The 26,256-nt window shown below is 38.5% G+C and overlaps 2 protein-coding genes across 4 annotated transcripts; one reads left to right on the top strand and one right to left on the bottom strand.

Moving 5' to 3' along the window:
• The first annotated feature begins 2,028 nt into the window (after positions 1 to 2,028).
• akr1a1b (aldo-keto reductase family 1, member A1b (aldehyde reductase)) lies at positions 2,029 to 9,705 on the top strand. Of its 2 annotated transcripts, none has more exons than XM_023281686.3 (9): positions 2,029 to 2,183; positions 4,936 to 5,031; positions 5,924 to 6,043; positions 6,282 to 6,433; positions 6,726 to 6,921; positions 7,007 to 7,206; positions 8,435 to 8,507; positions 8,760 to 8,846; positions 9,398 to 9,705. In XM_023281686.3, exons 2-9 carry the CDS (start codon positions 4,951 to 4,953, stop codon positions 9,461 to 9,463), a joined length of 975 nt encoding a protein of 324 aa, XP_023137454.2. In that variant the 5' UTR covers positions 2,029 to 2,183; positions 4,936 to 4,950; the 3' UTR covers positions 9,464 to 9,705. The 2 variants fall into 2 exon arrangements, with proteins under 2 accessions (XP_023137454.2, XP_023137453.2); XM_023281685.3 differs by having other exon boundaries at positions 2,175 to 2,313.
• Positions 9,706 to 10,151: 446 nt separating this feature from the next.
• On the bottom strand, positions 10,152 to 23,811 carry c2h19orf44 (chromosome 2 C19orf44 homolog). Of its 2 annotated transcripts, XM_023281699.3 has the most exons (10): positions 23,345 to 23,811; positions 21,965 to 22,126; positions 21,074 to 21,195; positions 20,436 to 20,949; positions 16,933 to 17,299; positions 16,295 to 16,374; positions 13,488 to 13,938; positions 13,313 to 13,402; positions 11,800 to 11,966; positions 10,152 to 10,363 (listed from the first exon to the last, which is right to left on the bottom strand). In XM_023281699.3, exons 1-10 carry the CDS (start codon positions 23,462 to 23,464, stop codon positions 10,274 to 10,276), a joined length of 2,163 nt encoding a protein of 720 aa, XP_023137467.2. In that variant the 5' UTR covers positions 23,465 to 23,811; the 3' UTR covers positions 10,152 to 10,273. The 2 variants fall into 2 exon arrangements, with proteins under 2 accessions (XP_023137467.2, XP_054860953.1); XM_055004978.1 differs by lacking the exon at positions 13,313 to 13,402 and having other exon boundaries at positions 13,470 to 13,938.
• Positions 23,812 to 26,256: the final 2,445 nt, after the last annotated feature.

The raw sequence follows: 26,256 nt of genomic DNA, 5'->3' as shown, positions 1-26,256 counted from the left end.
AGCTAGTTTGACCTGCTTCATGCAAAGTTCTACATACAGTGACAGCAGATAAATCTGACGGATCGTCACATGATTAGCGGGAGAAGGAAGAAGAAAAAACAAAGTTCTGATCCACAAATCAGTTTTCAGTTTTTTATTTCTGCTAGATCATTTGAACAGTTAATAAATTAAACAATGTGAGAAATTCAAACGGTAAAATCAGTGTTTGGTAGAGCTGTTAACATCTCAGACATCTGAAGTGTGAGTTCAACTACACGCTGCTTTTTGTAAGAAGCCACAAAGGTTGGAAAGCATTTGGTTTAATTTTTAACTGTGTGTTGCAGTTTAAGAGCTTGGTATATTATTCACTAAGTAAAATCTTCAACACTAAAAGCTGACGATTGCAGTGAGGAAGAAAGGACAGTTTTTCTCAGTAGGGTAGTAGAGTGTAAGGATAAAGTAACATGTAATGTACTCAAGCGAAGTACAAATACTTCAAAGTTGTACTTAAGGACAGTGCTTTAGCAGTTACTTTCCACTGCTGCATAAAAGGGAATATGAAAACAATAGACAAAAAAATAATTATCACAGCCTTATCTACACACTGACACCACAATATTCAATTTTCAAAATCACATGGGGAAAGTCCAGCAGTCTTCTCTCAATGAACACTTTTTACTGGATTTTGATTTACTGAAACAAAGGCCCATTGCTAAAAATGCTTTTAAGTATATAACATTTTGTGTTGTGGTAAATCTGTTTTTATGTTTTGTTTTACAGATTTCTTCAGTACTTTTAACTCAAATATACTGTATATTATGAAAAATACAAAAATAGACTTACTGAATTTGCATGTCTAATTAAATCTAAAATAACATTTATAATGTGTAACTGTTTTAAACATATATATATATATATATATATATATATATATATATATATATATATATATATATATATATATATATATTCTTACATAAAAAGGCATTCACAAATATTTATTTATTTATTGTTTAATTTTAAAAAAATATATGTGCCATTGCCCTTGTTTTTCCAAGCACCACAATGGTAGCAGTTTTTCAGAATAAAGGCGCCACTACTACTGCTCTGGAATGCTCAATTTGTGACTAAAACTTAGTTTAAAAAACTACAAAAAAGACTGCAACTGAGGATAATTATTGGTAGTAATCCACAGGGTGTATTCAGAAATTTAAAGTTGTGCCCAGATATAGGCACTAAAAATCCTGTGGAAAAACTCAGTGTAAAAATAAGTCTTTTTAATCTTTTATCTCATGATGTATCCCTCTGAATGGCACCATATTCTACATTTTAAAGCTCCTATTGGTGCCAATCAAAACACAAACAAGGGTTCTATATTTAAACCAGCTAAAAATATAATTATTTTACAGATACTTTCTGCCTTTTTTTTTTTTTTTTTTTTTTTTTACAGTTTGTGAACATTAGAGTATTACACTATTTTTAAGGTATTTTATTCTGTCACAACTGCAGCCAGGCTTTCACTGATTTATCCAGATTTCTTTCTTTCTTAGGGAAATGGGGAAACTGTCAGCTTGTATGAAACTGTGGGGAGTGGCTTGTACAACTCTAACAGCTAACAAAACAGATGAGAGTTAACATATATACTCATACCTCAGAAATACTCACAATTTAATAATAAAAAGGTGATGTCTGTTGTTACATAAGTGGCCTACAGTAATAAAAAAAAAGGGGGGGGGTGTATTTATTCTATATTTGTGATTGGAGGAAAGATATAAGGCATACAGCTGGTTCCATTCTTCCTTGCTATTAAAATATCTTCAAATTGCTATAAAAATAAACCTCAACTGGAGTGAATGGAGACGTCTTATTTTAATGGCTCTGGTTTTTATGGCTGCTGCATCACATATTAACTCAAAACAGGCTCCAAGAATATTTTATTTAGCTAAAATCACCTGCGTTTCCAGGATTATTTTTTTTTCTTCTATTTAACACGTTCTAAAGTGTGAGGAACGATGCTCCAGCTGTGTTTTCACCGGAACCACAGAAACGAGCATCCCGGAAAGGGAACCGTGAACAAAATGAGGAGGTGTTTTTGAACATTTGGCAGAAAGCAGCGCTCTTGCAGACTCGTCCTGTGCTGAAGGACAACACGAAGAGCTCCCCGAGTGAAGAGGCAGGTTATACAATCCCAAAACAGGCAGCCGGTGAGTTCCTGCTCGAAAGGTTAATGTTATGTAATTTCACATCTGAGCAGAACCAGCGGCCATGCAGTCATGGAAATATCCGGCGCTGAAGCAGGCGTTAGGGCGTTTGTGTTTTTACTTTGGCAGCAGGGTGAGTGACTGAGTTAGTGGACCGCCTGATTTTAGTTGGTTTGGTTAAATGGTTAGCATGTAAATATAAAGATAAAGCTGACAGCGACGCTTGCAGGTGCCGGAATTATTTTCAAGCGTAGCTAAAGCTAAAGCTAGCTAGCTGTTACTGTAACCAGAGCTGAAGCGGCGACTTGATTTTAATGTTTACTTCTTTTTTTTTTTTTTAGCTATAAATGAACAGACAATCTGTGAGTGACCGACACATGAACTCACAGTTACAACACATTAACCAACGTCAGTAGTCTGGTTTCTACATATTTCATCACAACGGCTTGCTAACATTTGCTAACTGATAAAGGCGTCACTTTATATGTTTTTGGAAATGAGTTTAAACAACCTGAGCTCGAGCCCAGTGTCGCTGTGCGCATGACTTACAGCTGATAAACACGAGCTTCTGATTCAGCAGTTAAATGGGATACTTAATGGAAACTTATCTATCTGGTCTAATGTGGTACATTTGTGCAATGTCACAAGTAGAATAGAGGCTTCACAAGTCAGAAACTGAGCATTACAGACTCCTCAAGACAATCTAGTACAGATTCAATCGGGGTATATGCTGTGGTTTTAGATCTGAACCTAGTCTAATGTGGTCTAGGCAGAGAAAAAGCAGTGAAATCTCCACTTAATTGCATTTTCTTGCATGGATTAGAGGCCTGACAATATTTTACATCAATTTTAGCCTTTAGAGGACATCTAGTCCAGACTTGTCCAGTCTATTGTTTTTTTTTTTTGTTTGTTTGTTTGTTTTGTTTTGTTTTTTAATCTAGACCTGGTCTAATGTGGTCCAGATGCAAAAAAAAAAAAAAAGTAGACAAATCTCCCTTTTTTGAATTTCTACAAATAAAGCAAAGGTTTGATATAACAAGATTTGCCCCATTTGCGCATTGTGGTTATTGTTGTTGTTTTTGGAAGGATAAGGGTAATAATATTTCAAACTAATTATCTACCTAACACTTAAGCAACTCCATTTTTTAAAGAAATTATAAAATCTTATTCATACTTATGACAATCAAGTACATACCACCTAAAATTTATTTTTAAAGCTGTGGTAATGCTAGTTGGAACTTATTTTTTAATGAGTAATCGAGTTGAAAACTTCGGTTTATGCCATCAATCATTAACTAAGTGCTAATAAACAATACCTTTGAATGCAGCGAAAAAGCTATTTCTTCTACTCAGCGTAGTTTGTTGGTTGAATATAATTCATTAGACATTTTTATAAGTCACAAAATTTGACATAAACTGTTGCAATAATTTATTTTGTGGGGCCCAAACATTGTTTTGACTGTGAAATGCCTTTTCAAACAGGGTTTTGTATTGTAATGTGATTTGACTGCATAAAGATTATTTTCTCATCTTTTTGTAGACTGCCATTACTTTGTTATGCACAGCTGCATTACATATTAAATAAAAACATGATTTCACAAATCTGAATCTTTAGTCCTTAAAGAGTGTTGAAGAATCTTTAGTCTCTCTGGCATTATGAAGTCCAGCTTTGACCAATTGGTGGTGCTTTGACCAACAGGTTTGAACTTTAAATTTAAAGTCTGTGAAACCACTAAGATCTTTAACTTTTCCTTCAGTTGTAGTAGTTTGAGTGTTGCCAATTGCTGTGTTTTCTTCTGTCATGTATTTGTTTAAGGTAATGATTCTATCTCTTGAAGGCCTTGTCCACATGTACACAGGCATTTGAAAAAAAAAAAACAGGGCTCTTGCTTCTGTGCTCTCAAAAAAAAAAAAAAAGATCCGAAGCAAAACTCAATTTCTCCCTGTCTATACTACAGACATTTCTGAATATCTTCAAGTCAAAAGCTTAAATTTCAGCAACCTAAAACTGCACTAAAACTGTGTTTTTAAAACAATACCGCTGTACATGTGGACAAGGCTTTCAAACATCAAGATCAGTGTGCTGACCACTTGTAGGAAATGCAAGTCAGCAGCCCTCCCTTGTCCTTTTAGTGCTTCCTTTCAGGTTTTGCTTACTGTTGTGTAAAACTGACTTCCTCCAAACTCGGAGCCAACAGTTTTGGAATTCTCCTTAGTTACATTGTGCAAGCCAGCAGATCCTGAATGTGCAAAGTATCTCCACTCACTGATACAAACTACATTTATTTACATCAACTTTTGTGTACTGTGTGACATTTTTCTAACCCTGTGTATTTTTAAGGTGAATCACACTGTTCTAAGCTTATTCTGATGACTCAGTATTCCTCAAGGGCTTAGCACAACCCTCCTCGTTGTATTTATTCGCTTCATTTGGTAGTCCAGTTCAGCTTCACAAGTTGCTCAAGTGGAACTTTCTGGGCTTACTGATGTATTTACTTTATGGTCAGTTCCTCCCCTAACCACAGTTATTCATAGGTTTGCACCTCGTGGCGGTCTTGCTACATTTGCTGTCATTTCGTTGCTTCAGTTTGTCGAATAGTGAAAAATAAACTCACCTGTGTTACTTTCTAAATAGTTAAGGCTTTAAAGAGAGCCTATTTTTACATGAAATCTGTGCTGCTGCAGCTTTAAACATCGGGATAAGCCAAGCAGTTCTTCTCACTCACTGAATCATGCTCTGCTTGTCCTTTTAAAGGTGCTTCTGAGAGGTATGAATGACTTTGCAGTTCTCAACACAGGGCGCAAGATGCCCCTCCTTGGACTGGGAACATGGAAGAGTGAGCCCGGAAAGGTAGAGGCTGTGGTTTTATCCTCTTAAGCTGCTGGTACTTCTTTCAAAAAAAATTTCTTAGTGATGTCTAAAAACAAACACAGCATTAAGCACAAGTTATCCATTTGCTTTTTTTCTTTTTCTTTGTATTCCATCAAAATACAGAAATACATCTTTAATGTTTCTGCACTAATTATTTTTATGTTAACAATGGATCAAATTACCATATGCAATCAGAAGTGTGCAGCCTTCATTTTTTATCACTAGAGTCTGCAGCTCTCTCAGCTATAGTTTTGTAAAATTGTAAAACGGTCCCCATTTTTTCTCCAGTATTGGTAACATCTGTGTGCAATTGGAAGAATATTGAATTTATGGATTCCAGGCTTTTCAATTTTGTTAAAGAAATTCAACTTTTTGTTTTTTCATTTTTTAATGATTTTTGGCATTATGGCCTTTAGACATATTTAAGTTCTCTCTGCTTCTAGCTACAGTTGTGCTGTTTCCACTGAGGTGCAAAACTTTGTATTGCAGTGAAAAATAAGCCCACAGTGAGGAAAAATGTGACAAGAATTAAAAAACATCCCAAAAATGCTTGGGGTTCAGAGTGCTTCACTGCCCCAAAGGGGACAAAAAAATCAATTATGCTGCTTTATACTCTTGACAAAGACCTATGCCTCAGTTTATTATTTACACCACTATCAGGGTGCTTATGCATGTGAATGGGAGGCATATTCTAGGAGGCAGAAAGCACTATATTCAGTAGGTGCCAACCATTCACCCTTTATCGCCACACGTCATCAATATTGAATATACACTCAGTGAAGCAAGTTTTCCATACCTTCAAACAGGTACAACATTTCAGGTTTGCTTACTGATATTAACTGCTGTGCTATCCCCCCTTCTCCCTGTACAGGTGAAACAAGCAGTTGTTTGGGCACTGGAGGCCGGTTATCGCCACATTGACTGTGCAGCCATCTATGGCAACGAGGTTGAAATTGGAGAGGCCCTGCAGGAGACGCTCGGCCCCAGCAAGGTGAAACACCTTCACCAAATTGTATTACAACCTCATAATTCCATTAATAATGTTTCCTGTCCACTAAGGCAGAATACAGTATGGTCTTTGGTTGGATATAAGAGCTCAGTCATTAGCTAGACGTTACGATTTCTGTCTTTTGAATTTCACTCTCCAGCCTGGAATTTGTTTGTAATGTCCTGAAATTTCCTGACTTTCCTAAAAAAAAAAAAAAAAACATACCTCACATGTTGTCCAGCCCCTGAGAAGAGAGGACGTCTTCATCACATCCAAGCTGTGGAACACCCGGCATCATCCAGAGGATGTGGAACCGTCCCTCCTGAAGACCCTGAAGGACTTAAAGCTGGAGTACCTGGACCTCTACCTCATCCACTGGCCCTACGCCTTCCAGTGAGCTCAGCCTTCACAAGGTCTAATACCGAGATGATCAACTCGTTATCCTGAGAAAACCCGCTTTGTTTTCTCAAGTTAACGAGCTGATTAACAAGTAATCATTTAACTAGTTAGTTTTTAAAAAAAAAAAAAAAAAGATTTTAAAGGGATTTAAAATTATTCTAAACTGATAAAGGAGAAAAAAAGTAGTTTTTTCAATGCTTTGTAGATCTTTACCTGAAACCTGAGAATGAGAATAGTTCATATTTCAAGCAGGAAACCCACTCAGTTCCCTCTTTTTATCCCCCAGACGAGGAGATGCGCCTTTCCCCAGAAAGGAGGATGGAACCTTGTTGTACGATGACACAGACTACAAGCTGACCTGGGCTGCCATGGAGAAGCTGGTGGAGAAGGGCCTCGTCCGTTCCATCGGCCTGTCCAACTTCAACAGCAGGCAGATTGATGACATCCTATCAGTTGCCAGCATCAAACCAACTGTTCTACAGGTACGGGATGTTTGTGATGATGATGATGAAGATACCTGTAAGATGCTTGAAGTGACGCTTGTATTTTTGTGCATGTGATTGGCAGGTAGAGAGCCACCCATACTTGGCCCAGGTGGAGCTGCTGGCCCACTGTCGGGATCGGGGCCTGGTGCTGACGGCCTACAGCCCACTAGGTTCTCCTGACCGTGCCTGGAAACACCCGGATGAACCAGTTCTGCTTCAGGAGTCTGTGATCGCTGCCCTTGCAGAGAAATATAAAAAGTCTCCTGCTCAAATTATCCTGAGGTGATTTTACTCTGCATGCTGTCTGTGAACCCATCCATCCATCCATCCATCCATTATCTATACACCGCTTAATCCTCACTAGGGTCGCGGGGGGGGGGGGGGGGGGGGGGGGGGAGCTGGAGCCTATCCCAGCTGACTCGGGCGAAGGCAGGGGACACCCTAGACAGGTCACCAGTCTGTCGCAGGGCTACACATAGAGACAAACAATCACTCTCACATTCACACCTACGGGCAATTTAGAGTAATCAATTAACCTCAGCATATTTTTGGACTGTGGGAGGAAGCCGGAGTACCTGGAGAAAACCCACGCATGCACAGGGAGAACATGCAAACTCCATGCAGAAAGATCCCGGGAAAGCCGGGACGCGAACCAGGGATCTTCTCGCTGCAAGGCGAAAGTGCTAACCACTACCCCACTGTGCAGCCCCGTCTGTGAACCCTTTAAAGATTATGTTTCTTTAGATTTAAAAAAGTCTTTTAAGATTTCAGCCGTTGAATCCCAAAACCTGCCACTGGGTTTTCTGTAGGTTTGGCATGTTATGTTTAAAAAATTGCCAAAATTGCAAGGTTTTCAGCTTTTTCACAGTGTGGGTTAACTTCAGTAACTAGACAGTTTATTCAGACACATGATTGACTACTTGTTTGCTGTTCTAAATGAAAAACTGTAGGTAAAGAGAACCAGAGCAAAGACCACACAAATTAAATTTCAAATGCATATCAATGACCACCCTCTACTTGTCATTGGGTGATTTTTAAATGTTGTGTTATCCAGTAAAATGAATGAACATATAACTGGCTGGGTATATTTTGTACTACGGTACTAACCATTTCCACTTTATGTTGCACTGCCCACAAATGACTGTGCTAAACATAGATGTAGAAACAAATGCTACAATACAGTAGAGCTTGGAAATATGTCAGTATTATAATGTTTTTTTCTTAAGTAAAATGTTCTTTGTTTGGTCAGTTTTTTTGAAAACCAAATTTAGATGGTCATCGTCAAAAAAAATAGTTAATTATATGTTACCTAATTTATTTTAGAATTAAAGCTCATACGTTGTTAGTCCTCAAAAAATAAAAAATCACCATTTCAGTCTGATTTTATTTCAGAGCCGGGAAAATAAGATTCCATGACATGCTTTTACAAATGGCATTAAACTGTGCACTGTTGTGGTGAAGAAACTCTTCAGCAGCCTCACATGTCAACACAAATATCTTGTATTTCCAGGTGGCAGACACAACGAGGAGTGGTAACGATTCCCAAGAGCGTGACAGAATCTCGTATCAAAGAAAACTTTCAGGTGATGGGAAAGTTTTAGTCACAGCCACTCATTTCTGCGTCATAAAACTTTTTTTTTCACATAACCTGCTTTAATAAGTTATAATATAGCACTATCTTATTAAAGTAGATTTTTAAATTGCTGCCATTATATGAAGCTAATTAAAAAGTGTGCAGGTTTGTTGCCATTTGTGGTTCAGCTTTTGGGTAAAATTGCAAAATACAATTTGTTGTGTTGGCTGCAAAGTTTTAATTAGTTTTTGTTTGTTGTCAGGTGTTTGACTTCACCCTTGAAGCAGATGAAATGAAAAGTATCACAGCACTGACTAGAGGCTGGCGCTACATTGTACCAATGATTGAAGTAAGTGCTTTCTATGATGGTTAGTACTAATAGTGTTACATTTTAGGTTTGCAGTCTTTTAGAAACCTGTTTGACTTATGTTGCTCAATTTATGAAGTATAACATGGGCGCCTGTGGTCTTTATATGTCTTTGTATGTAAATTTATATAGCTAAGATATTGACATGAAATGTTAGTTTCTGGAAGTTGTAACAAAATTAAAATACGACTATCAATTCTGAAAGACACACACTGGATAAGGCCTTCTCAAGCAGTTTGGTTGGATAACAAAAAGGCCTAGTTCAGAATGGGCAGTGCATGTATAGTAAATAAGTTAATCTTTGTTACCTTGTTTGGCAGAAATGTCTGCATTTTCCTGCAATTTCAGATCATTTGATAATCGATAATGTCTACTATGCCTGATCAAACAAAACCACAGTAAACAAAATTTGGCACTCCTGACTTTCCTAATTCCAGGAAATCCTTAACAAAAGCAGTCAGAGCGAAATATAAGATCAACAGAGTGGTTTTGAAAAGCAGCCTGGATGCCGACTTTGGTTTTCAATCTTGCAGGTGGAAGGAAAGCGTGTTCCCAGGGATGCAGGACATCCTTACTACCCTTTCAACGACCCATACTGACAACTCACACTACACCCTGAATTTGTGCCTTCAACAGCCCCATCAACACAACTTCGCCCTCTCACACCACTGATAAATGTTCCTGGATCCTGCCATTGCAGTTTATCCGTTTAGCTTTGGTTGAATCCTGCACTTATTATTAGAACATTTCAAGTTACTGTTGGTGATGGAGACTGGAAAATCTGGTGTGACTGTATACGTACTGTATGTGTTATTTTTTAAATAAACATTTTGTTACTTCCCTTACAAGTGTCTTTATTTAACCATATAGCAATATGTTAATACTGTAATTGAGATCAAGACTGCATTTTATGTTTGAATCTACATTTTGTGGGTCACCCAACATAAGTCACTTTTTCCAAATACCCAGTAGGGCTGTATAATTTTGGTAAAAACTGACAAACTCAATGTGTTGTAAACAAATTCTGAAAAACATCAGTGTATCCAAGAATCCTTAAATGAGAGTAAATGATATGCTACCAGACAGACCTATAGACAGGTCATGGAAAATGGAAAGAGTGCGAGGTTTCCTCTTGTGTCAAAGAGCAAGTGCGATGTGACTACTGGGCACATCGCAATGTCACGGTGAAATGAAATACTATTCAGCTCTAATGCCCAAAGTATTGAGATCAGCACTGACTGCTGATCACATTTATATGTATTGTGATAGAAGTAAGGTCACCAAGAGTAGCGCTTCAAGTCTTTATGGCATGTTTTATAGTTGATAAACAATATAAAATATTAGTATATAAATATGTATAAAACTCTCATAATAAGAAGAGCGTGACAAAGTGTCTGGTGTACCAGCTGTTACATACAGTGGTGGTCTCTCATCTCCTGCAGCACTTCTTCTAAGGCTTCCTCCGTCCTGAGTTTGGGAGATCTGTGTTTGCGAATGTACTGTGGAAAGATGGCAGAAATGTGGCTTATTTGTGGGTTTCGAAGATGTTAACAGTTTTTGAATTTGGGATTTAATACCAAGTTAAAGCACTATTAGTTTTTAAATGTAATTTTACTGTTATATCTCATAATTATTCAGTCATACTACACCGTGTCCCAAAAGTCCATTCTCACCCAGAAAAACAAAGTTGAAAGATTGAATATGCAATATAATCAATTTATTCAAGAACCAGTATTTTCCCCATTCACTTTGAGCACAGCTTTCAGTCTTTCAGGCATGGAATGTACGAGGTTCTTGAGTGTGGATGGTTCTACCTTCCTCCACTCCCACACCGCCCTAGAGTTGAGCTGTTTCATGGTAGTCATTGGTGGACTGGTAAAGATGTGGCTGTTCAGGATTCCAAAACAGCTCTAAATTGGGTTGAGGTCACGGGGGTTTGGTCGCCGTTCCTCCTTATGCAGAAAGGCAGGTAGGTAATCAGAACACCATCGCTGAGTCATATGGGCTTATGTACCATTGTGCATAAATATCAATCCTGAACGTCTGTTAAACATTGTCCATTCAGTCACAGGCCTCAATTTCTTCCTCCTGGCCAAAACTGGAAGTCGTAACTTTTCTAGAATGTTGTTGGTATAATATTGTGCATTAACAGTGGTACCTTGAGGCACAATGCACCACTCTGAGAGACCTGAAGCGGACAGAGCTCCCCAAACCATACTATGGGCACTGAATTTCACTTGCTCAGAAGATGGTACTTTTTCACGTTCATCTGTATAGATACGGTCGTTTAGGCTGTTGGGTATCGGAAAGTAGAGATGGCATTCACCCCAAATGTTTCTGTTAAATAATGATGCACGGCGCTCTTAGAAACATCTCCAAGACTTTTCATCCTCTGACTGAGTCGCCGGCATGACTGGTGTCTTTTACCCTTGGCCTTTCTCATCAGATCCTTGGCTCTTGCAGTTGGGATGGATGGATGTCCCGAGTGAGGCAAGTCTTTGAAGGATCCTCCTTTGTTGTACCTTTGTCACCACTTCTGCGGCCCGAGCTACCTGCTGACGAGTTTTTCCTGCATTTTGAAGAGCAATGGCCTGTGCACGAATGTCAGACTCTGAAGGAGTAGCTTTTCCACTCTTACTCTTAGCCATGGTAACAATGCTTCCAAAATTTGGTTGGGGGTGTAATGCATTTTGGTCAAGCAAGAAATTTGTATACTGGGACCTGACAGTTTGACCAGAGAAACAACCAAACAGTACCTGAGTGACCAGGTGTAACCCATTTTGACAAACAATCAAACATGTTATCCAGTGGGGAGAATGAACTTTTGGGATATGGTGTAAATGTTCCATTATGCAAAGACAAAAACACTAAGGAAATGTCCCTCTTCTGCATTTATTTTTTCTGCCAAATTAAAAGCTAGGTGAATATACGCTACCTGCTTTGTGTCCTCCAGCCTGGTGTATCTGTAATCTGGTGGTTCCAGGCTCTTCACCAGTCTGGAGTGCAGATGGCGGCTGCTTTCGATGAACCGCCTCGTCAGGGCGAGCTGCTGTTTCAACATCTCATTGAGAGCAAATACAGCTGGATTGAAGGTGCTGATGGCTGATGGAAGGACACACATCAAAAAGATTAAAATAAGTCACTGCTACAGCTGCAGCATTGAATCAAGCTAAAAATGTCTCTAAGCCTCTGCAGGGTTTAAAGCAAATAAAGGACAATTGTCTGTAAATTACTCTTTAGGTCTTTTAGTTAAGTAAAAATAATAACACCGTAGCATAGTTATATACTTTTACAAGTAACATTAAGTAGTGAAGCAAAACTGACATCAAGTAGTAAAAATTAAAGTACTAATACAGAATGACCCATTTCAGAATAATGCATTTTATATTTTTGGACTGTGTGTGGATGTGTAGTTGAGCTGCAAGTGTAGATTAATTTATTGACTTACAAAACATCAACAAATTGTGACAAAATTTCCTATCACAACTTTGCAGAGCCAAATATTTTGCCTTCATGTGTCTTTTTTAGGATTGCACAATGGCTCGGTGTTTAACACTTTCGCCTTGCAGCTAGAAGATCCCTGGTTCACATCCCTGCCTTCCCAGAACCTTTCTGCATGGAGTTTGCATGTTCTCTCTCTTCTTGGGTTTTCTCTAGGTACTCCAGCTTCCTCTCACAGTCCTAAAACATGCTAAGGTTAATTGGCAACTCTAAATTGCCCGTAGGTGTGAATGCGAGTGTGATTGTTTATCTCTATATGTAGCCCTACAATAGACTGGCGTCCTGTCCAAGGTGTCCCCTGCCTTCACCCTAAGTCAGCTGGCATAGACTCCAGCCCCTACCCAACCCTAATGAGGATTACGTGGTGTAAAGATAATGGATGTCTTTTTTATCTGATCAACAGTTCAAAACTCAAGGACATTCAGTTCACAGTACTATATAATTGTGCATTTAGGAAAACATGAAATGGTCTCTTTTGAGAAACTGACAGCGGAAAATGCTTTCACTTGTTTTGCTTTAAAAAAAAAAAAAACTTAAAGTGGGGCAGATTATTTTTCTGTAGCTGTAATGTGTGATGTAGTGATGCCTCTCTAATCCTTTTAGCAGGTATGGCTGATTGATGGTAGATTGATTGACAATCGGCAATAAAAGTGATTTTAGAAGGCACACTCTAAAGCCCCTGTAAGTGACTGCAAACACAGCATCTCACCTCTAGATGGTGCTACAGCAATACAATAAATTTAAGTGACCCTACCACAGCCATCAGAATTTTGCATCATCTTCGTGAAAACTCCAATAATCTAGAAGAATTACCATCTAGATCCAGGTTTATATGATTTTCTGTGATCAGTGTTTAAACTTCAAAAAGCTTAACCTCAGTATAGAAAGGCCCTGATTGCTTCCTACTTTAGCGTGTATTAGTGTTGTATCTTGTCCTGCTTTATTACCTTCCACCATTTCTGCACTGACACTAGGAGTGACTGCTGGAATGGGATTCATGTAGCTCAAGCTCACTGCAGGGCCCAGTGCAGCCACACCTACAGAGAGATGAGAGCCACAGGTCAGAAACAGGCAGCACATTTATACTTGAAACCAATTATTCACCTTGTGTGGCAGACGAACCAGTTGACCATGTGGTAGCCAGTGGATCAGGCTGTGTCTGTACTGCTGCCTCCTTTAAAGCCTTTCTATCTGAAGCCTTCCTCTTCGTCTGCTGAGATGAAGTCCAGCTGCCATGCGACACTGAGGATCTCGAATCCCTGCTTCTGCTGAATGATTTTGACGTACGACTGCGATCTGAGGTCCGTGAGTGACTTGTGTCTGAGAAAGCACTCGAATAATCATCTTCTGTCCTCCCATGAGACACCTCTGAATCCTCTTTGACCTCGGACAACACCTTATCTTCATCTCCATCCCCTTGTAGATGCTCTGAAACCTGGCTGGCACTGTAATTCATCTCTGCCTGGCTCTCACTCTCGAAGTCACTTTGGTAGTCTAGCACCTCGTCTTCCTGCTTTGGCAGCTGCTGTCTGTCTGGGGATCCATGAACAAGGGCGCTACGTTTGGTTTCCCCCTGTTAAGGCAGCAAGAGAAAATGAAACACTAGTTTTACCCTCTAAACCCCAAAACCTGAAAGGCATGCTATCACATATAAATGGCCACAACGGCACCATTTATCAACCAGAATCGGTAAAAACGAAGTGAATTTTCAGATTTTAAATTTTCTGACGGTCCTTAAGCTAATTATCTCCGAAATAGCAGACGGAGATAAAACCACCAAATCTAAGTTTAGAATCACAACATTTTACCTATATACTTTTCTTCTACCTTTTACCACTTTAAGACTACCTGTAGATTCTGTAAAAAGAAAACTAAACAAAACAAAGTTCTGCAATCAGTCACATGGCTAAAATTCAGGGTCTTCAACTGAACTGCAGGCTGTGTTTACACCGAGCAGATAGGTGACAAGTATGGAAAAAAATTAAAAGGTAAATAGTAAAATATGTGTAAGCATCTAGAGTACTCTCATTTTTCCAGTGTTGGTAACATCTGTTTACTTTTGTAAAAAAATTTTTTAATTATTTCTGTCCTACTGCATAAAAGATGTTCATGAGGTCTCTCTACTTCTGTTGTGCTGTTTCCATAGAGATGCAAGACTTTATATTGCAGTAAAAAAATGAGCCTATAGTGAGTACAAAATGTGAAAGGGGCAGAATGTTCCCAGAAACTGTTTAGGGTCCAGAAGGTTAATTAGTCTTTCCAGGAAATTTGACAAGATTTAAGACAAAAAGAGGAACGGCTCAAATAATGAGGCATTTTTCTAACTAGTAGATGTACAAGAATGTATTTTATAATCTTACTGGTTTCTATGATCTCCCCATATCTATCTATCAGTTTTGATTTTATACATCTATAAGATCAAAACTGATAGACCTCATGAGTACATTTTCACTTGTATGTTGGATCTCTGTAAGGGGTGAGAGGTTCATTTATTTCCTATTTTACAGCGGAGTCGGGATCTTTAGATGCTCACAAGTCCCTGCCAATGTATCATCCTGGTTTTAATCATTTCCAGGATATGATATAGAAAATAATCAGATTATTTATATCCTCCTGTGATCCGACATGTGAATATTATCCTGGTTCATCTGGGGGGTCAGGCATATGGGTTCTGTAAAGTGTCTTGAGAAAATTTGAACTGTAATTGGCGCTATATAAGTAAAATTTAATTGAACTGAATTGAAAGACCATCTACATCGAAATGCCTGAATTTGTTGCCTGGCAACATTGTTGACGTTGCATTAATTTCATGGTATGATACATCAGCACACATTAAGTATTTATCCATATCCCAGTTATGCTCTATCCCAGTATGAATCATATTACAGTGTTTGCATGGAACATCAGTAACCACATAATTTATTCGTTTCACAGCAATGTGAGCAAATGAATTGCAGAGTTGGAAAAGCAGAATAATGTCATGTTATGAGTGCAGAATGTCCTTCTGCAGTCTCTCTGTAGTCCCCTCTCAGAATCAGCTACTTGGTGTAACGTAACAATTTAAGAGGCACATCAGATGTTAGTGACAGACTTTAAAAAGTAAATCAGGACCAATTAAAAAAATCTTTCTTTCTCTTATTCTGGTGGCACTCCAGGCAGCCATGCATGTGGTCTATGTCAAAAATCCGCCCTGGCTGTGCTCATCAGTATTCTTATATCAAACAATGGATCAGAAGCCCCTCTCGTCTTTCAGTTCATCCATTTTGTTTTATGTTCTTCAGCTTGACTTCTTCAGCCTCGGTGCTCTCATTATCCACATTTACAGCTACAGCAGGCAGCACTTAACAGTAGACTGACAAAGTTAGCAGCACGCTGGTGAACACATTTGGTGGCTAAAAAGCTGGATGTTTCCCTTAGGAGGTAGCGGAGTCCAAATCAGAGCTAAAGTTAAATAAATGGGATTTACATTTGTAAGGAGATGCATAACTCTAAATCAATTCTGATGTTGCTCTGTGTATAGTAGATGTATAAACAACAGAGCTGAAGTGTGGTCAGCATGCTCTCATTTGACCAAATTCTTACTAGTCGGACAATCACCAGTGTTCCTTTCATGAGGAGAAAAGTGCCACACAACAGCCTTTCAGGATTAATTTTTTTGATGGCAGGAGGACCCGACCACTTGCAATACCCTCATCCAGTTCATGGATGGTGGAAGAGCATTCAGTCAATCAAGATTTTCTTTGTTCAACTGTCAGCCTTAGTACACAACCAACAGATATTCCATCTGAAATGTTTTCATAATGAATTATTAATTCCTTTAAGCTATAATAGCTTTAATGGAATAAATTTGGCATTTTACAATACACACAAAGGTGAGTTCTAGTTTCACTTTATAGCACTCTTCTGAAATAATTACTGTAATTTCCCACCTGTTCTCCTTGTTTTTCCACAGTAAATCCAACGGTATCAGGCACAAGGTCGTCTAGTGTCATCACATTTATCTTGAAGTCTGTAAGACAGAATCACCACAATAGAATTTAAAACGGGGATATATATGTTGCTCTTTGTCACCTCATTAAGACGGTTGCAGCTAGTAAGGCTTAAAAAAGACATCAAAACCACCTGATGATTAAAAGCTAGAAGGTCACTGTTGATCTGTCTTGACATATAAATGAAGAAAATCTCAGTGGTTCCTGTTGGAATGTATTATAAAACACACTTGTCTGTCTGAAAGCACAGAAATGTGATCTTTATATCTACAGCTAGCTTGTCAATCATTTGTGTTGTCCTGTTTATTCCAGCTATGCAGAGGGATAAATTTTGTACCTTGTTGTCCTTTTTGGTTGCATGAGGTGAGGAGTGAAAAATAAAACATAATTATTGAAAAAATAACAAAGGCCTTGTAATCTTCTCTTCTTTAGAAGAAATCGAAAATGACTTCATAACAATGTTGAGGGATTGCTATAACTAGGCAAACACAGAGAAAAATACTGTTGAGTCCTACTGACTCTTGATCTTACTACATCAACTAACATGAGTAGTGGCTGCATCGTTTGAGGTCTCTCACCCTCAGAAGAGACTGATCTCATCTCGCTGTGTGGATCTTCAGAGCCAGGCCCAACAGGGAAGAGCTCCTCCAGAGAGAGCACTTCACCACGGCCCGACATGGACGAGAGGGAACGCGGTGGACTCTCCATCTTGTGAGACAAGCCTGGTCTCCCTGGAGGAGAGGGGGAGACGCAGGGAGGGGAGGGAGATGGAGAGAGTACAGAGGGGCTGAAGTGGGCTTGAGCCTGGCCGGTGAATCGAAAAGGAGAACTGCGATGAGGAGGAGATGCAGGGGAGCGAGGTGATGCTGAGGACGATGAAGAACTGACAGCAACAGCAGGAGGAGGAGGCGTGGACTGAAGCCTCTGACTGCTTTGGCTGAACGTCTGTGTGAGCGGAAACAACTGTCATGCTTTGAACTGATAAAACAGCACCTGTCAACCAACAAACTGCAAATATTATCAGGTGTTCACTTTGTCTGAGCATTAAAGCAGCTGATTCCATCAAACCAGCTTCAGGTGTGAATGAGCACACTCGTCACTTTTCCGTACAGGTTGTGATGGTCATCTTACTAGGCCAGACCTAATGACATTTCTTATCACTTTCAACACAAGTTTGAACTGCATTTAAAACAACAGAAACTGACCCAAAGTGTGGAAAGCACTTGTGCATGCAAAGGCAACTACCAGGAGTTGTGTGAAGCTGTTCAGGGAAGAAGCCTTTTTCAATACTTCAGCAGAAATAGTGATTAAAAAACATCTCATAGAGCAAAAGACAGTTTTCTGCCAAAATCACAAAACACAATCCTTATTCACTTAGCTCTCTAATTTGACATCTATTAAACTTTTAAATGTCCATAAAAATTAAACTTTACTGCGAAGAAGACAGAATCTGTAGGAAGTCAGATTAATGGGACTCGTCAATAATGAATGTAATCTGGATTTTGACAAAACATTAACAATGGCTGATGTTTAGTTTGTTGCTTCAAGCTGTTTGTAGGAGTCTTTCCTCTGATTTTATTAAAAATCCACAGCAGGATCCATATGAGCGTCTCCACGAGAGAACTGCAGACATTTACACGTGGAAAAAAAGTGCAGGGGATAATTTATCATTGTAAGTAATTCATGATTCTAAGCAATTAATGACATTAATTAAATGTGCACAGCTCTCTCTGCTTGGAGACACTCATGTGGATCCTGCTGCTGTCTTATGCTGCAGGTTTTTGAAACTAATTTTCAACTCCTGTTAATCCTGGATTAAATTTATTATTTCTGAGTCTCATTAATATTAGCTGTTACGGACTCTGTTTTCAGTAAAGTTTTATTTTTAATCGACATTTCCATCCATAACAGATGTTAAAAGGTTGTTTTTTTGCTTTTTTTTGACATTTAAACTTTGTCTTTTGCTCTCTGTGATGTTGTTGGACCTAATAACTTAACAAAACTTGAAATATGTTTGCTTATGTGTGTGTGTGTGTGTGTGTGTGTGTGTGTGTGTGTGTGTAAATCTTTTAAAGCCATAGCATGCAGTTCAGACTTGTACTGCGCTGAAAGTAACATAAAAATGTTATTAGGTCAAGTATAGTAAGATTAACGATGACTCATCCTCAGTTGTTGGTAGAATAACAGAAAGGTGCATGTCTGAAAGGGGCTTGAGTGTGAATTTTATTAATCTAAATGTAAAAGAAAATTAAATCATTTTTTTAAAATGAAATCTGTTCATGAACATGTATAGAACCTCTGACATGCCAGTTGGTGCTATTAGCCACAACTATCCGGAAAACAACAATACAACCCCTGGCAAAAATTATGGAATCACGAGTCTTGGAGGATGTTCATTCAGTTGTTTAATTTTGTAGAAAAAAAGCAGATCACAGACATGCCACAAAACTAAAGTCATTTAAAATGGCAACTTTCAGAAATCAAGAAAAAAATTGTGGTAGTCAATAACAATTGCTTTTTTACATCAAGCAGAGGAAAAAAATTATGGAATCACTCAATTCTGAGGGAAAAATTATGGAATCATGAAAAACAAACAAACAAAAAAACACTACAGCACACCACTACTACTTTGTTGCACCACCTCTGGCTTTTCTAACAGCTTGCAGTCTCTGAGGCATGGACTTAACGAGTGACAAACAGAACTCTTCATCAATCTGGCTCCAACTTTCTCTGATCAATTTCCACCACAGATTTTCAATTGGATTGAGATCCAGACTATCTGCAGGCCATTAAATTGACCTCATGTGTCTTTCTTCAAGGAAAGTTTTCAGTTTTTGCTCTACGGCAAGATGCATTATCATATTGAAAAATGATGTCATTGTCCCCAAACATCCTTTCAATTGATGGAATAAGAAAAGTGTCCAAAATGTCAACGTAAACTTGTGCATTTATTGAAGATGTAATGACAGCCATCTCCCCAGTGCCGTTACCTGACATGCAGCCCCATATCCTCAATGACTGGAAATCTGCATGTTTTCTTCAGGTAATCGTCTTCATAAATCTCATTGGAACAGCACCAAACAAAAGTTTCAGCATCATCACCTTGCCCAGAGCAGATTCATCACTGAATACGACTTTCATCCAGTCATCCACAGTCCACCATTGCTTTTCTTTAGACCATTGTAACCTTGTTTTGTTCTGTTTAGTGTTAATGATGGCTTTCATTTAGCTTTTCTGTATTTAATCCCATTTCCTTGAGGCAGTTTTTTACAGTTCGGTCACAGACGTTGACTCCAGTTTCCGCCCATTTGTTCCTTATTTGTTTTGCTGTGCATTTTCTGTTTTCAAGACATATTGCTTTAAGTTTTCTGTCTCGATGCTTTGATGTCTTCCTTGGTCTACCAGTATGCTTGTCTTTTACAACCTTCCCATGTTGTTTGTACTTGGTCCAGATTTTAGACATAGCTGACTGTCAACAACCAACATCTTTTGCAACATTCTGTGATGGTTTACCTTCTTTAAGAAGTTTGATGATCCTCTCCTTTGTTTCAGTTGACATCTCTGGTGTTGGAGCCATGATTCATGTCAATCCACTTGGTGCAACAGCTCTCCAAGGTGTGAGACTCCTTTTTAACTGCAGACTAATGAGCCAATTTAATCTGATGCAGGTGTCAGTTTTGGAAATGGAAATTTACAGGGTGATTCCATATTTTTTTCCTCAGAATTGAGTGATTCCATAATGTTTTCCCTCTGCTTGATGTAAAAAAGCAATTGTTATTGACTACCACAGTTTTTCTTCTTGATTTCCTTCAGTGTTTCTTAAATCCAGAAAGTTGCCATTTTAAATGACTTCAGTTTTGTGGCATGTCTGTGATCTGCTTTTTTTCTACAACAATGAACAACTGAAGGAACATCCTCCAAGACTCGTGATTCCATAATTTTTCCCAGGGCTTGTATATTCTGTAGAATGCCTGTTAAGATTATGCCATGAGGTTATTAGATCAGAATAAAACAATACAGCTCTAAATAAAGGGAGTGAAAACAAAGTGAAAATAGCCCCATATTCAAACCTGAGACATACCTTGTCTGCCTTTTTCGTGGAAGAAGGTCTCCCTGCTTTTAAGAAGCTGTAGTCTGCTGAATCTAGCGAGTCTCCAAGCAGCTTCTTCATATCTTCTTCATCACTTTCCAGACTCATACCAGTTGTTATTCTCACTGACTTCATCTCCAAACCCTCTAAAGGGCTGACAGGATTAGCGACTCTGGACCTGGACCTGACACCAACACCTGGGCTCTTTGGAGCCACAGCAGGAGCAGAGTTTTCAATAGCTCCAGCTGCTTTGTTCTTAAGGAAACGGTTTCCTCTCGGACTCTGCTCACTGCTGGACTGTGCTGAGAGCTGCACAGGGGCCTCCGGGGACTGGATGGATGGTGGCCGTGGTGAGATTTCCAAGTCTGACACTGGATTGAGGGCAGATTTTGTCCCCTGTCTGGTTTGTTCCTGAGTCTGCTTTCGACTGCGGATCCGGCTCTCAATTTCAGCCAGTTTATTCAAAGCTGTAGTTTGGGAGGTACGCAAGGAAGATGGCATAGATCTGACCAGAGATGAAAACAAAAAAATAATAATAAAGAAAACATGACCTTTATTATAAATCAAGATTTTTTTTAATTTACTCACGTGTTGATCATCATTCTTTCTTTATATCCACAGAACCTCACCTTGGTTCAGGCATCTGCTGTTTTTCTTTCCTCTTGACAGGTGACTGGCTGCTGTTTGTTGGTGGTGGAACCTTCTTCAAGAACCTGCTGCCTCCTCCCAGTGAGCTGTGAGGCCTGAGATCCTACCCAAAGAAATCAAATCAAAGTTCACCATAGAACTGGACTTACAGGGCTCTTAGATATCCCACTATATAATCTCTGAAATGTAAAACCCACTTGCTTTAATTTTAAATTAACAAAATGTCTCCATTTATCAGAGGAGGAAACTGTAAAAACAGAAAGAATCATCGGAATTTAAATTTTCTGATTGTCCTGGAACTAATCATGTGTAATGCGCAGGTCCACTGAAATTATCAGACAAGACCAACCATTAAATTGTGCTATTTTCTAAAAATCCCTTTATTCTACATGTCTCTTTTAAAGATTTGCCAAAAAGAAACCGTTTGCACCAGATTCTGTGGAAAAAACAAAAAAATGTGCACAACTAAGAAGCCATTAGTGACTCAGCTGTGACAAACAGTCACAAAAATTTGGAGATTTTTTTTGGCTGAACTGCAGGTCGTGATTACACAGAGCACAGACAGGACAAATAATGAGACAAATTATGTCAGGAGTAAAATACGTTACCATTTACTGTCCTTTATTGGGAACAATTGTGGATACTTGGAAAAATGTTGTACATGTTGATTCCAGTTTTTTTCAATTTTTGTTTTAAAAAAACAAAAGAAAAAATCAAAGTTAACTTTTTTTAATGATTTGCTGAATTATGATTGTAAAAGTGCACAAAAGTCACTTTTGGGTTCTCTCTAATACAGAGAGGGCTGATGTGTGCATTTCCATTACTCACACACAAAGAGTTACAGAAACAGTAATGTCTTTGTTGTAGTTTACCTTGTTGGAATCTGCTTGTCTTCCATGGTTCTTCTCAGCATTTGCAGATCTGAAAGCATTAGCTCCATGCTCTGAAGCCGACGACAAGTCACTCAGATCAGACAGTAAATTGTGTGTATTTGGTGGAGCAGATCTGGTTTTGACAGACTCGCCCACAAAACCCTAGGGAGAAGGAGACAAGTATATTCACTTACCCAAGGATCACTTTACAGTATATGTACTTCACTATTGCTATTTTGTATTTGTACTCTTATCATCTATTCATCTACTTGGATTTAGTAAACTGACTGACTATTACTTTATAGTCATTATTTACTTTAGGAACTCCAATTTTACATAAAAAAACCATCATCTATGTGGTTATGATGCATCATTTTTGATTAAACTGCAATATAAAAGGGGTAAAATTACACCAAGTGTTACCAGCTGCTACATGCAAACACTGCTTACACATTATTGTGACATAATGTCTAATCCACTGAAATAATATGCAGGATTCACCAATCAGCCACAACATTAAATATGTGCCTAATGCTGTGTACATCACCCTCATGCTACCAAAACAGCTATGAGCTGTCCAGGCCTGGACTCCAGAGATGTCAGGAGAAAATCCCTTCTGCTTTCTCTTCCCCAAGCAAATACACACACCCAGCCATTCACATGATGTAAAAGAATATGTGATTCATCCATTGCTCTGTGGTCCAGTTCTTATGCTTGTGTGTCCATTGTTGGAGCTTTCAGTGTTGGACAGGGGGCAGCATGGTTACTCTGACTGGTCTATAGCTATGCAATCCCATATGCAGCAACTTGTAATATACCATGTGTTCTGACATCCTCCTATCACAGCCGCATTAAGGTTTTCGGCAGTTTTTGCTCAATAGTTGTTCTTCCTTATAATCACTTTGGATAAATATCATCCACCGCATACCAGGAACACCCCACCAGACCTACTGTTCTGGAAATGCTATGACCCAGCTGTGCAGCCATTACAGCTTATCAAACCCTCTCAGATCCTTACAATGTCTATTCTTCCTACTTCCAACATGTCAACTTCAAGAACTAACTCTTCACTTGCTGCCCAATATATCCCACCAACTGACAGGAGCCACTGTAACCAGGTGATCAATGGTTTTCACTTCATCTGTCAGTGGTTTTAATGTCATGGCTGCTTGGTGTGCTATTTGGACTATAATACTTATGTATTGTATTTTGGATCATTTTGAGTGAAGAACATATACACATTTCAGCATTTATAAACTGTGCTTTTGCTACTTGGCTAAAGATAGTCAATATTACCTTCATGTGTGAGGACAGACGACTCTCAAAATGGCACCACATTTCATGACAACATGTTGTGAACATGACACTCGCTGTATCTACCTGTGTGTTGGCTGAGGAGCCCTGTATGGAGCTCGGTGTGCCTCCTCTGCTGCTCTTCTTAGCCGACAGCAGCGCCTGAGCTCGGTCCAGAGCGGAGCTTCGGCCGCCTCGTTTCCACATCTTTAAATTTACGCTCTCCTTGACGCTGTGCTTTGGATTGTTTCTTAATAAATTCACGTAAATATTTCTACATTTTCGCACGATATTTTTACAGCAACTCGCGTAGTCTGGCAAAGTTTCATCCAGCGTTAGAGAGGCACTAAAGTTAGCTAGATAGTGGCTAAAAACATACTAGCTAGCTAACTACCTATTTTAACTGAATTATTTGACGTCCTTCATGACTCGCTGGAGTTTAATATCAACTTGGCAACATAAAACAGTTAATATTATATACGTTTTCTACACGAACACTGTCTACTTTGTGAAGAGTGCACTCCCAAGCGTCCGTAGTTTCCATGGATAAGCTTCCTATAACGTCTTCTTCGTTGTAGTAATGGCGAGTCCTTAACGGAGTATTAGCGCCCCCACAGCTCAATCTGGGTACTTATTCAAACTTCTGAGTCCTCAAATAATAAAATCTTGAGAACAATTTCTCCTCCACCATCTGGGATTTTCATGATTTTTTTTTTAATAAAATCTAGATATTTATAAACCTATCTGAAAAATTTTGCTTGATGAATCAAATATTTTTTAAGATAATAGCTTTGTTTTAAATTGCCCGTTGACCCACTATTAGCACATTTTTCACACCTTAAAAACTGAGGTTATGTTTTGAACCACAATATCTCAAGATCTAATAAAGATAAAAGCTTGACATCTTCACAGTTATTTCCAACAATACGATTGATTCAGAAAATTCAGAAAAATTGGACGAGTACTTCAGAAAGTCTCTGATTATAGGTATGCCAGAATATGGGGTGGGGGAAGTGAAGCCATCACACACACACGAGCAAAAAAATTATAATGCAGAAGTCAGCTAGTGATATTTTCAGAACACAAAAATATAGATCTAATGAGCAGAATAATTTTTATTATGAAATACTTGGTCCCAAAAATGAAAAGAAGTTGTTTTTGTTCAACTTTCATATTGATTGAGCAGGTATGACAAGTTGTATCACAAATACAAAAATATTGGTAGAAAGTCTAATTTAAGTAGAGAGCAATCTTGGACTAGTAGATTGTCATTTTTGTTAATGTGTCTTCAAAAATAGGAATTTCCTTGACATCTTCATTTGTTTTTCATATTTCAATCCATCCATAATCAAAGATTATTTATCCAGTATTGCAGACTGATTCAATGGCAAGATGAGAAATAACTGAAAATTTCAGGCATTAATATAATATTTTCTAGCACCTGAGATACTGTTGTTCTAACATAGCCTCAAATTTCAATGTGCGAAACAAAAAGCATGCTGAAAATGAATCAAAGACAAGTGGGGGAAAAAAGGACAGTACTTGATATATCAATCTAAAATTTCCCAGGTACCATTTAACATTTTATGACAAAAAATGGTTTCAAGCAAATCGTTAATGATCGAGCAGAAGGCTCCTGCTGATTTAGGATGGAATTATGGGCCCAAATCCTGCTTTTTGGGGTTTTTCCTTTGCTTTAGTGTGCTATATAGTTTTATGTACGTGTAAGTTAAGCCAGTAAACAAACTAACAAAACCCAAAGTCCATACCAAAGGGAATTATAAACGTTATAAGCAGGGGTTAATCCTGAGAAGCCTATTATATAGATAAAAACACGCAGAAAAGACAGTTCTCTCTCCAAATCTGAATTCAGAACTCACTTTTATAGGTTTGTGTATGAGAACTTAACAAATTGTTTCCGTCACTTTCGGAACCCCACTGTCCAAACATAGAGATGAACTGTAAGCTAAGATGCAAATCAAGGCCAGAGTCTATGACTTGACTGTGTTCAAATGTCTAAAAAGCTTCTTTAAAGATCTTCAAAAAGAAAATCACCAAGAGAAGTCAGCATTCGGAGGGCAGCAGGAGTTATTTGTCGACAAAAAATCCAGGAGTAGTTCTTAGCCGTGATAATTCCCCAAGAAGAGCTGAAGATACTGAGCTGTTCACCGTCTTTTAAGCTGTGAGCGTTGGTCATTTTTCCACGCATTATGAACGTATGAGAGGAGTGGCAGTTTTGACACCATTATATTTTTCTAAATCTATTGGTCAGATTATGATGTCAGGCTATCATATTTTACTCCTAGATCTCACTTTACAGAAGACATGTGCATTAAGTTATCATTAGGTCATCTTTTACAGAGAACATGCCCAGACATGTTCAAACTTTTTGCTCCACATCTAACCCTTATTATTTTGCGATAGATTTCATGCATATTATACCATTAGGCATTGTTATGTTTCTAATATATTTTAAAAGTTAGAATACCTTAACTTTATGCCATTATATTTTCAGAACACCACATATCATTTTATACAAAGGATGTATCTTCACATCAAAGTTACAGGTTATACTTTGCGATCTTCTAGCTGTGTGTGTGTGTGTCCTCCACAGACACACATCATACTGTCACACATCAGTCATTATTAGAATATTCATCATCATGTAATTTATACATATGTTTTCACTCTGGTCTTCAGTCTAATAACATTTTCCATAATTATATCATCTTTTACTTTTAGCACATTGTACCCAAAAAATATTACACTACAATAGGTCCACCAGTTGCATCAATTCCCAAGCGCCTCTCCTGCATACACATTCCCAAAACTTACAAAAACATCCCAGAACTATTGTAGAGAAAACATATATCTCATGTCAGACAGTACAGACTCTATGCCTGCAGCTTTTGCTTCCTGGTGACCACTGAAACTGCAGTTAAGGCTCTTTCAGAATAAATTTAGAAAGGGGTCTGGTCTTAGTGGGGCCTAAATTACCA

The sequence above is a fragment of the Amphiprion ocellaris genome, chromosome 2 (assembly GCF_022539595.1).
Source record: "Amphiprion ocellaris isolate individual 3 ecotype Okinawa chromosome 2, ASM2253959v1, whole genome shotgun sequence".
Classification (NCBI taxonomy): Eukaryota; Metazoa; Chordata; class Actinopteri; family Pomacentridae; genus Amphiprion; species Amphiprion ocellaris.
Note: the sequence above shows the minus strand (reverse complement) of the source record. Positions and strands in the feature narration are given on the sequence as shown.

What these genes read in the sequence shown, in the direction of transcription:
- akr1a1b (XM_023281685.3), top strand. Translation starts at nt 2,245, where the DNA reads ATGCAGTCATGGAAATATCCGGCGCTGAAGCAGGCGTTAGGGCGTTTG. An exon ending in AGACGCTCGGCCCCAGCAAG is followed by an intron (nt 6,044 to 6,281) that starts GTGAAACACCTT and finishes CATGTTGTCCAG; the next exon opens with CCCCTGAGAAGAGAGGACGT. An exon ending in TCAAACCAACTGTTCTACAG is followed by an intron (nt 6,922 to 7,006) that starts GTACGGGATGTT and finishes TGTGATTGGCAG; the next exon opens with GTAGAGAGCCACCCATACTT.
- c2h19orf44 (XM_023281699.3), bottom strand. Translation starts at nt 23,464, where the DNA reads ATGTGGAAACGAGGCGGCCGAAGCTCCGCTCTGGACCGAGCTCAGGCG. An exon ending in CCACGAAAAAGGCAGACAAG is followed by an intron (nt 17,300 to 20,435) that starts GTATGTCTCAGG and finishes CCGCTCACACAG; the next exon opens with ACGTTCAGCCAAAGCAGTCA. An exon ending in GGCTGGAGGACACAAAGCAG is followed by an intron (nt 10,364 to 11,799) that starts GTAGCGTATATT and finishes ATCTTTCCACAG; the next exon opens with TACATTCGCAAACACAGATC.